The sequence below is a fragment of the Anastrepha obliqua genome, chromosome 4 (assembly GCF_027943255.1).
Source record: "Anastrepha obliqua isolate idAnaObli1 chromosome 4, idAnaObli1_1.0, whole genome shotgun sequence".
Lineage (NCBI taxonomy): Eukaryota > Metazoa > Arthropoda > Insecta > Diptera > Tephritidae > Anastrepha > Anastrepha obliqua.
In genome coordinates, this window is record NC_072895.1 from 34,912,327 (window position 1) to 34,924,394 (window position 12,068).

At 35.2% G+C, this 12,068-nt stretch overlaps 1 protein-coding gene across 1 annotated transcript; it reads left to right on the forward strand.

The window, feature by feature from the left end:
* The first annotated feature begins 1,543 nt into the window (after positions 1-1,543).
* On the forward strand, positions 1,544-8,860 carry LOC129245972 (beta-1,4-N-acetylgalactosaminyltransferase bre-4). The gene is made up of 6 exons (XM_054884434.1): positions 1,544-1,843; positions 1,915-2,192; positions 2,850-3,276; positions 3,347-3,469; positions 5,922-6,017; positions 8,548-8,860. The coding sequence occupies exons 1-6, from the start codon at positions 1,713-1,715 to the stop codon at positions 8,687-8,689; spliced, it is 1,197 nt and encodes a 398-aa protein (XP_054740409.1). The 5' UTR covers positions 1,544-1,712; the 3' UTR covers positions 8,690-8,860.
* Positions 8,861-12,068: the final 3,208 nt, after the last annotated feature.

Sequence of the window (12,068 nt, forward strand, 5' to 3'; positions counted from 1 at the left end):
TTGTTGCGATTCAGAAGCGATTCGCATGCATCCATACGGGCAAAAATGTTTTTTTGCGTCAAGTCGTGTGGCACTCATACATCGAGCTTCTTTTTGAATCCAAGCTTCTTCAAATGGTTTATAACGGTTTGATGACTCATGCCCAGCTCTTGGCCGATGCCACGGCTGCTACTATGCCGGTCTCTTTCGATCAATTCAGCGATTTGATCGCAATTTTTGACGATAGGCCTTCCGAACCGTGGCGCATTTTCGATCACCTCTGCACCAGAACGAAAACGTTGAAACCATCGTTGTGCGGTGGAAATGGAAACTGTATCGGGTCCATAAACTGCACAAATTTTATTGGCAGCATGAGATGCATTTTTGCCTTTATAGTAGTAGTACTGTAAAATATGCCGTATTTCCTCTTTATTTTGCTCCATGTTTGCGACGCTATAACTCACGAACGACTAAAAGCAAACAACAATTAATCAAACACGTGTTAGCACGTGAAAAGAGCTTTTATATGTGTGAAGAGGAGCAATTTCCATTGAAAATTCGTTGTTTTGTTTTTTCTCTTTGAGTTTACTGCCATTTCGTTTTCTTGTAATTTTGTTTTCGTGATGTTTCATTTTCGTATTGTATAGACGCTCTGCTCTGCTCATTAAACACGCTACACAAGGTTGCTTAGAGAATCTGACACAATTGTATTGCCAATTAAGTACTAATTTCTTCCTGTACGGTAAATTTGGTTACAATTAATGCGTACATTTTAGAAATGTCTTAATTGCCAATTAGATGCATGTTTTAACATAGTCTAATTACTCTCAGATTCTCGATCTATATTACCCATATTAAATTAATTAATCTTTACCCAAGCAGAGTTGGCTAAAAAACATTCATAGTTTTTCTGCTTACCTTCAGCAAATTACCAGCATTTACATCAAACCATAGAGTGGCAAAACCATACCTGCTCATGCATTAAGAAATATGTAGGTGGTTGGCCGAAAGTTATATTTACCAAGGTGCATATTGAAAATAAATTTGGAGGAGTATAAAGATAGTATAAAAACCTGTATAAAATAATATGGGGGAATAAAGAATATATGACCATTAATTATAAAAGGCGGATACTAGGAGATTTTTTAATAAATATCTAAAATAATGCTTATTGCTGTTGTTGTTGTGGTTGTTGTTGTTGTTGTATCAGCATAAACATTTCCCATACATATACGGTGAATGCTGCCGAAGTGACAGTCCTTGGCTGGATATAAATCCGGGTCGTTCCGGTTACGTAGAACCGACTGTCGTGGGAACGTCAAATTTCACGAAGCGCTCGTTGATTTGTTCTATTTTGAATAAGGGCTGTGTTATATTTTTTTATGCATTTGGGTAGAAAATATATCTTTTAAATACCTTTTTACATCGAAAAAATCTTTTTGTAATCTTTTTTCTAGACTTAAGCTATTTGTTTGATGTCGAGTGTATTGCAAAAAAAAATTATGTTTTTGATATCCGCACAATGTGGCAGCGCTGATAATTTGCATTGCTATTGAATTGCAATTGGAAGAATGTTTGGAAGAGTATAGGAAAACAGCACCTAAGTGGGGTTGACATATTGTGCACTGGATGTTCAGATGGGGATTCCTGAGCTGGTAAAATTCTTCAATGAAATCTGTGTTCTACGACAGCAGATCTGGACAATCGCATAATAGTGATTGTGACCAGCGGCAATGGCACTCTTCACTAAAGCGAACGGAGTGAGGGCGATGCTAAGTCTGCTCGGGATGTGGGTACTATTTAGTGCATTTTTGAGCTATATGGATAATAAAAATGCAAGCTACTCGACGTTTAGTAAGCTTAGGTATGTTTGGTGTATTAAAACAGTCGGTCTTTCTTAATCTAATACTCTTGTTTACATACGCATTTCTGCAGCATTCGACATATGCATAAGTTTACTAAAGCGCTTAACATATCCAGTGATTCTTTAAGTAACAAAAATAAAGTAAACGACACTTTTATTTCTGGCAACCACTCTTCACTTCCTATCAATGATGACTCTCAGTGGGATAGCTCATCATTGAAGCAGCAAAACATTACCAGCGAATACCGCCAATCAAACAGTGATTTAATGCTTAGTCAATGGCAGCCTATTAAAAGGCATAACCCCGCTTCTTTGAATAAGAGATGTAAAGAACCAATATATGATGATAGTGAGTTGTCTATTTAATTTATTCTACAACTTGTAATACACGTAGATATGCGAATCGCAGTAACAGTCGAATGTGACTTTAATAATGACAAATAATGCCAAAATCTTAACTACATTATTGTACGTACAAATATCAGGGATGGACTACTATGATATTTGGTTGTTTGATATATCTGCCAACAATGAACAAATTAAATATTAACCCTCCGTTGGACACCTTTTTTAAAACCTTCGGTTGTGCCCCCGTGTCTGGCCTTTTTTCGCCCTGTTCGAGGATCCTTTTTAAAAGGTTATATCCATAAATCGATAGAAATTTAAATTTTAAGAAGCTACCTGGAAGCTCAAGTCGTTAGCTCTAATAGAGATATGTTAAATTTGCGTCCAAATTCGAAAAAGCCAGTCTGGCCAGACCCGGGTTCTCAATGGAGGGTTAATATTATACTAAATACATATTAAATTTTAATACGAAAGCAAAATATAATAGATTATAAGTGTAAAATAGAAATAGACACGCTCAGTGTAACTCTTTCTCACGTCTCTGTACTGTGACAACGCAACTCCTACTTCTTGATTATATTATATTATTGCAATTACATACATACATATAGTCTATTAAACTAAAGGAATATAAATAACAGCAAAACAAATTAATTTTCAGATGATGGACCAATAACTCCGAATACAACTCTTGAGTCATTGGATATTGTGGAATCGGAATTGTCTTGTTTATTAAAGCCTGGTGGATCTTTTGAACCACATGATTGCATTCCAAAGGATTACGTTGCTATTGTAGTACCATTTCGTGATCGTTACGCTCATTTAGCTGTGTTTCTACGGAACATTCATCCCTTCTTAATGAAGCAGAATATCGCCTATAGAATATTTCTCATCGAGCAGACAAACGGGAAAGCATTTAATCGTGCTGCACTTATGAATATTGGCTTCTTAGAAGCATTGAAAATATTTCCATGGGACTGTTTCATTTTCCATGACGTTGACTTATTACCTCTAGATAACCGAAACTTATATACATGTCCGCGTCAACCGCGTCACATGTCAGTTTCTATAGACACACTAAACTTCAAGTAATTAACTGTGCTTCCCTAAAACATACTTGAGTTTTTGTTTTTTCAATCGGCATTATTTATATTACAGGTTGCCTTATCGCTCAATTTTTGGTGGAGTGTCTGCGATGACACGCGAGCAATTTCAGCTAGTAAATGGCTTTTCGAATTCTTACTTTGGGTGGGGAGGAGAAGACGATGACATGTCAAACAGGTAATGTCCAAATGAAAGAAATATTTTAAGTGCATAGAATAAATATGTATATGTTCAAACACTGGGTAGCTTTTTACGTTGATTTTCACCATGAGTGTGTATTTGAACTCTAAAAATATTCTGCTATTAGTAAAAAGATACGCACGTAGGAACATATTTCGCAGGCAATCTTGAGTATGGCATTTAGTGACAAAACGGAAATATTTTGATTCAGTACATAATACGATTATGATTGTTCCCAAGGCGGCGTAATAAAAGGTGAAGTAATGAGACAGCTTTCTCTGTTAATTTTCTGACGCTCGACTGCCTCATATTTTACAATATTGCATTTATTATTGTTATTATTATCAAAATATGATATAATTTGCAACAGATTAGGTTGGATAAGTTGGTTGAAGCCCGCCATGTGAGCTTCATTTTTAAATATTAGTAAGATTTAATTTGGGCTGGCTCTTAATTAGACTGAAACAAACTCATAAACAATTAAAGATAGTTTACCTAACATCAGAGGGATGGTCGGAACTTTAGACTTAGCATGTGAAAAGTAAGCGGTATTTTTATCCGATGTCGGTAATATTTATGTCTGCTTTAAATTTGCTACGGAGCAACGCGTGTGTTAATTTTGTGCGAGTTTTCTTAAGTCGTTATACAATTTTCATTAATTTGTACCAATTTGTAATTTTGCATAATTCATAATAGAGATATCACTTTTTTTTTTGTTTTTTTTTTTCACGGTTTTGAAAATTACCGTTTTATGGGAGGTGATATGAACCGGATGAAGTGTAATATGTGCACCAGGTTTCATTGAAATATATTAGTTTTTCTGAATTATCGAGAACACGAACGGACGGGCGGACAGACATAACCAAATCGAATCCTCTAACATTTCTGAGCATTTGATATATATTTGTGTCTTATCTATCTTCGTTCCTTTATGCTGTTACATGCAACCGTTATGTTAAGAAAAGTATAATACCCTAGAGAAGAAATGGGCGCGGGTATATACATACATAAATATATACATATGATTCGGTTTCCACGACAGTCGGTTCTACGTTACCGAAACGACCCGGATTTATATCCGGCCAGGGACTGTCACTCCAGCAGCATTCCCCGTATGTAAGTATCGGGAATGTTTATGCTACTACAAAACAACAACATCAAAATCAGACAATGTATGGGTTTTCCAGCGCCAAATGTTGCAATTCTGTTTGTTAACTTTGTTCAATCAAAAAGTGTCCCGTTTTGTAAAAATCTAACCATAAACTGACCCATCTTGGATATAGTTTTAGCTGGTAAAATAAACAATAAAATCGATTTTCTATTTTTATTTAATTTTTTTTAATATTTTTATATTAACTATAATAATAATTTATTACAAATACAAGATTAGAAAACTGGAGTGCTGACTTAAAATTTGAAATATGCAATGTTTGGTTGTATGATGAAAGTTAATTTTTTTTAAATTTTACTGTCATAAATTGCAGTGTTTGAAAAACTGCCAACTTAACTGCAACAGCACTAAAAAATATTTTAGTTTAGTTATGCTGTGGCTTCAACTGCGATATTTAAAATAGCTTAGCCAATCGGCTTGTTCATGTAAAAATTATCTAGTAACTCGCCAGTAACTTAATTTCCGAGAATTCGCTCTCAAAGAGAAAAATATAAAAAAAGTACATGAACGCAAAACCAGTAACAATTTGTAAGTTTTAAATTGTTGGCGGGAAACATCACAAAAAGTGAAAAAAAAATTCACTTGAGCTACCTCGTATTAAATTAAAAAAATTAAGCAAATAAAATGCAAAATAACGAGCTTCGGAATCACATGATTTTATTTTGTCCACAATAATCTCCTCCATTTCCTCATCGCTGTCAGATGAAGAACATTCTTTAAGCAGATGTATTGTTATGGAAATCACAGCTTTCTTCATATATCACTTGCTGCCATCTATGCATTTATGTAAATATATTTATTACAAAATTAGTTAATAACCAAGAAGTACAAACATAAAACACAAAAGATACTTTCAATGCTTTAAATTTGTATTTCGGAAACTGCAACAACTGTGACTGGAGGCTCAAATAAACTTTATAAACTTCTAAAATATATTTACTCACATTCTCCATTTTAATTACGCTTTTTATTTAAATTTAGAACTTAGACTCAATTCGCAATTTTAATTCGTGTTTATTTTTACTTGCGATCAGCTGTTTTTCTCACTTTTAAATTATTAAAAGTAAAAATTTATCAAATAAAAACTTGCAGCTGGCCCTCAAAATGAAATGCCATTTTGCTCTCTCAATTTTCCCTACTTTTCAAGGTTTTTTTTTTTATACATGAAGTGCTTATAATATTTACAAGGTTCAGCGTATCTTTAGTTCCATGCCAATTTCATAAATTTTGTTTAAACTTTACGAGATGACTGACGCCAATTTTGATTTTTCTTTACAGATTAAAGCATGCCAATTTGTTCATATCAAGATATCCTGTTAATATAGCACGTTATATGATGCTAAAACATCAAAAGGAAAAAGCCAACCCGAAAAGGTAAATCACCCATCATTAATTATACTCCGATCGCATTATATACAATGAAATAAGGCAATTTTGAAATTTGGAATAAACTGCGTGTTAGATTTTTGAGGCTTTATTTTTGAGAAAATGAAAATCGTATACAAAAGATAGACTCAGAGTGGAAGGCTTACCATTGCCTGCCGAGAATTTTCCATCGTTAGAAAAAGCTTTATGACGCCTTATGTCCGCAGTGGAGATTGAACCTAGTGAAGTGTGAATGCTGGTCTCTGCACAAAAATACCGTGCTCCCACTAGATGTGTCCAGCAGTTTGTTAATAACAATAATATTTTTTTTTTCATTCATATTTTTTGTTGTATACAAAATTCTAGTCTACCCTTCATTTAAAAATTTTCATTCTTTGACCGTAGTTAGCTGCAAGGCAAATGCCATTTTGTCATCATTCATTTAGTAGTTTCACAATAATACATATGTATATTTCAAGTATTTACTTTAATTCTGAGCTTAACAAGTAAGAAAGTGCTAAATTCGGTCCTAACCAAACTTTATATAGCTGCACACATTCAGTAATTCAGTAACATTTAATTGGGGCTGGCTATTATTTTTGCAATCAAACAAACTTTGCGTCTTTTCTTGCGTGTTTTTGACGTTAGTGGATAATTTTCTTTGGTCATTCGTTCGTATAGCGCGATCCCAAAGACCATGCATGCATGCCTATCCTGTTGACGTCTCTACACTTTTATCCACCAAAGCCAACGCGAATGACTTTCTATCCGTGGTGAAAATTGGCTCAATACTTATGTCGGATCTAAATGAGGTGAGGACCAAGAGGGGTTGTTGTTGTTGTTGTTGAGGTGGTTGAACATTTCTTAGCTGAAATGCTCCTAATTAGTGACCAGCACCGTTTTACTACCACTATCTCGTGAAATAATGGGGTTTTTTTTTTTTTTTTTTTTTTTTTTTTTTTTTTTTTTTTTTTTTTTTTTTTTTTTAGTGAGGTCCAAGTGTATAGGAGCAAATCCTTTATCTCGATGACTGAGATCTCCTTAATTTGCTGTAGGAAAGGCTTACCGAAGGATCGGAGTCGTGCCCTGGCTAGTCCCGGACATTCACATAAATAGTGGAACAGACTTTCCTTCACCCCTTCCGCTTGACAGCTTCTACAGATAGGATTGAAGGGTAGATTGAGTCTAGCTGCATGATCCCCTACTTTCCAATGTCTTGTAAGGGTTGCAGTGATACGTGAAATGTTTGGCCGAGAACATCCTAACAGGTCATTCGTCCTTTGGATTTTATATGACGGCCATGTGTTTTTTGTTGTGATACATGTAGGTATTTGCTTCCATCTTTTTTCGGCTAAAGCATGAAAGTGTGAAGCAATAGATGCTTTTAGTGTGTTCAGTGGGGTGGAAACTGCCACCGCCTCTGCTATGTCTAGTGTTGAGCCCTTTCTTGCTAGCTCATCCGCTATCTCATTGCCTCGTATGTTCCTTTGACCGGGAACTCATATCAGGGTAATTTCAAGCCAATGGCTGAGCAGTTTCAGCTCCTCTCTACACTGTAGGACCAGTTTGGATGAAATGTAGTTGGAGTCTAAGGCCTTAATAGCTGCTTGACTGTCTGAGAAGATAGCTACTCTTGCTACCAACTACCCCCCAAGAGGGGTATTGCAGCTCGTTTTTTCAAAATTTTTCATGCGCCATATTTCTTTTTTTTTTGGGAGCAAATGCGAGTAATTTTGCTTTATTTACATTGGTAGGTGTTCGTGGTTATTGACCGATTTCGCTTATTTTGAAAGAGTACCAAGTTTCAGAAAAAATTATTTATATTTGAATATGATTTTTTTTTTAATTTTGCACAAAGTTTTAAACTTTAAGTTACATGGTTTTTGTTGTCTTTGAAACTATATTTTTATATAAAAAAAAAATAAAAAAAAAAATAGTCAGAACTTCGTAATATGTCGCGGTGCTCTTATTGTGGACAAGGTGTAACACATGTCTATATTTCGACACTTTTATGGTGTTACATATGTACATATAACCGTTAATTACAAAGTTATAATTCCCTTGTGCACACTTGGGCGCAGTTACAAACATGAGTTCTATTCTCACAGTTAATCGATAGCTATGGTGAAATTACTGTGGCTACTGTATTCGTATTCCCAGAGAACGCATATTTCGAGCCGTATTTACTATATGTCAGTGTCGCCTACACAACTACGGTGCGGTATTAAGTTGAAAGAACTACACCTTGAACAGCATTAAATTTACATAATCCGGCAAAGCGGACGGTGGCCTTAAAACGAGAGATCTGAATCAGGTGACCTCATCTGTATGTGTATATTGAATTTTATACACCGATACAGAGGTTGAACATTTTTAAAGGGGAAGAAAATCGTACTATTACATCGACCCCCCTTGTAACCTTTTTATCTAAGTGCCTTAAATACTTTTATTATATAATACTATAATATTTAGCATAAAACCAATCAACATGGCTTTTTATCTAAATTGAATGGAAAAAAACAACTTAAATTATTTACAGATATGAAAATCTCGTAAATGGAATCAGTAAGATGGAAATGGACGGCATAAATTCCATAAAATATGATATATACAGCATAAAAGAATTTCCAACCTTTACTTGGTATTTAGCAGAACTAAAAATCGTCGATCAAACAAGTTAATATTTATATTCATACATATATAGTGAAAATAGTGATTCTTCAAATGTATAGTTTTTATAAAATAGTTATCATTGAAAATGTGTTTACTCTTATTGCTTATATTTATTATTAGACTCATTTATTACAATTATCATAAATACACTAATTGAATAATAAGGCACATTTTTCTAAGCTTTTGATGTTTTCTTTTTCATAGAAGCAAAAAAAAAAACAGGTAAGAAATTTTTTTTTTAGCTAGCGAAAACCTATGTCACTTTGCTGAGGCGCTAAATCAAAATTATTTTGTACACTAAGTAGATAACTTTTTCTAACACTTAGTAGAGTACCCACTATTCTCTTTTTGGAATATACGCCAGATCTAGCTTACAAACCTTCATGGATATAACTAAAACGATTCACTAAAATTTCATCGCAATCGGATGAACGGTTCGGAAGTGCAGCCGGACATGCATATGTGCATATATGTATATATAAGCACATACATATGTATATACACTCATTTATATATTTTTTTACCCATCGTAGCCGAATAGGTTGGTGCGTGACTACCATTCGGAAGTGCGTAGGTTCAAATCTCCGTGCACGAAACACCAAAATCTTAGAAACAAGTTTTTTTCTAATAGCGGTTACCCCTCGGCAGGCAATGGCAAACCTCCGAGTGTATTTCTGCCATGAAAAAGCTCCTCATACAAATATCTGGAACAACATCTAGACGCACGCCACGAATAGGAGGAAAACCTCGGACAAATACTCAACCATACAAGTATATGTGCATGTTTAAGTATGAGTACGGTGCCGTAACGGTACTTTTTACGCTTGAATATATTTGCTGTGATTATATTCATTGAAATGCGTTCGTTTATTTATTTCTCTTAAAGGGCCCGCATTAATTTTTTGGGTCTTAGTATTATAATATTTTTGTGAGAAATATATTTATTTAAGAACGATTCGGCATTCGTCCAAAATTCTGCGAATTGTTTTCTGTTTTATATTGTAACTGGTAAGTAAGTAAAAAATAAAGTTTCTGGAGTATTCGTACAACACTTTACTTTAGTTGAAATGATGCAGTAATGTCAAAAGAGAAAAATTGCACCCCAGCTCTTCGAAAAGCAATCATATGAAGCAAAATACCGGAAAAGTGTTTCTGAGTATAAAATACAATAGCAGATAACGACTTCTATTTCCTTGTGAGACTACGGAACAGGCAGGTACAGGCGGCCGCTTATTTTTCGCAAAATTTTTTCTTTGCCAAAAAATAGATAATTAAGTGAAGGCACAAATAAAAACGGAAAATATCTTAAATTCAAAATCCGGTGGTGTCTAAGGTGTTTAAAAACAGTTGATGCGAATTTACATCACTATAAAATATAAACATAGAGCCACCAGACAACAATGGCTGCAGAGTATAAATCCTTCCAACAAGGCGGCGCTACTTGCTGTACAGACCGTAAAACAATGGATTTACTGCGTCGTCGCTTCTTTCCATGCTTCTTCAAAGTTCAAAAGAGTTCAAACGCTCACACTTTGGCAGGCAAGATGGAACTCTGAACGGTACGATAGATGGACAGCGAGACTAATACCCGATTTAAAAAAGTGGGTAGAAAGAAAGCACGGTGAGGTTAACTATTACTTCACACAGTTTTTGTCCGGACATGGGTCCTTTCCCAAGTATTTGTGGCGAATGGGAAAAGTGACACTTCCAAACTGGATATATGGAGAGTATGATGATGCGAAGCACACCTTCTTTAAATGCGAGAGGTAGAACGTAGAGAGAACAGGTCTCCAACGAGCTATTGGTGTATATACACCTGAAGAAATAATCGAAGAAATGATGATAGACGAAGAAAAATGGAATGTCGTCGCAAATTTCGTGGAGGATATTATCCGAAAAAAGAATTGTGAAATGGAAAGTTATGCTGAAGAGCATTGAGCATAGGTTTCTCAAAACAGGCGAGTAAGTAAGTGCCCTTCTTAGGACGCCGTCTTGGCCCTCTACCTCGAAGCAATGCGGAAGCAGTCCCAGGGTGGAGGGAAAAATCCAAGAGAAGAGGAGGGATATTTGTTTTACTATATGGTGTGAAGGCATTTTTAACTCAAGAGCAACCGCACCGCCACAAAAAAAAAACTGCGTCGTCGTTTCGGTGAGCAATTTATCTCTCGTCTCGGACCAGTGGATTGAATGCTTGGCCACCAAGATCATCGGATATTATACCTTTGGACTTTTATTTAGGGGATGTTCGTAAAGTCTAAATGCTTTGTTGATAAACCAGCTAAAGTTATTCACGAGATACCGACCGAAGTCTTCCAGCGAGTGATTCAAAATTGGTGTTTTCTTGCGGCCAACGTTTGAAAGGGATTATCTTTAAAAAATAAATGTCTTGAATGGTTCTACACAAAAATAATAAGGGCAATCTTTATTTCAATAAATTATCAATTTGAATTTTCTTTGCTTCATTTCAATTTAAAGTCCGGTACCCCTAATTTGATCACCCTTTATAACTGCTTTCACGTTTTTAAACTGTCAATACTAAAGTAACTAAAATGCCCAATAACCCATTTTTATATATTTATTTTATTTTTTATTTTTTAAAAGCTTAAACAACAATAGAATTGCTAAATAAACAAAAAGATAACGCAGCGCTAGCAACGGAGGCTTTCAGCTGGCTGGTGAAGAATTCCTGGTTTATATACGTCGTAGAAGATCAGAGTCCTTCAGAAATTTATAGATTTTCGAAATGTTGGAATCGGAAGGGTTAATTAATAGCGATAGTGCATCATGACCGTCAAAATTCTGCTGTCTTTGTCTATCTAGTCCAGGGCAAAAGGCTAACAAGTGCAGGATACTGACTGGAGTATTACAAAATGGACACAGGCTTGGTTGCCTCCCTTGCAGTAGATATGCATTGGTGATTACACTGTGACCAATGCGTAGGCGAGTATATGGCGTAGTATAGTTAGATGGGAGTGATGATAGATAAGTTGGTTTAGTACGATTAGGATTAATCCTGGAGTAATGGTGGCTATAGTGAAACCAGTCAGCTACTAGTTTGGTTTGCCTATGCTGCTTTATAAGTCGATAAACATCATTTTTACTTAAAAGATTTGATGTGATCGTAGGAGTAATGCTCATATCCTTGGCAGTATTATCAGCGATTGTATTTTATTTTATATATTAATTTATGAAACTATTATTGTAAAGATCTGCCGTTCGGAGTCGGCTTAAAACTGTGGTCCCTCCATTTGTGGAACAACATCAAGACGCACACCACAAATAGGAGGAGGAGCTCGGGCCAATTATATATATATAATATATTATTGTTAAAGGGAAACTACATAATTTCTTTCTAAAAAAGAGGTTGTCTGTAAAGTCGGTTTACTG

Coding starts and splice junctions, on each gene's coding strand:
- LOC129245972 (XM_054884434.1), top strand. CDS start 1,713: ATGGCACTCTTCACTAAAGCGAACGGAGTGAGGGCGATGCTAAGTCTG. Junction 3,277..3,346: donor ATAGACACACTAAACTTCAA/GTAATTAACTGT, acceptor TTTATATTACAG/GTTGCCTTATCGCTCAATTT. Junction 6,018..8,547: donor GAAAAAGCCAACCCGAAAAG/GTAAATCACCCA, acceptor AATTATTTACAG/ATATGAAAATCTCGTAAATG.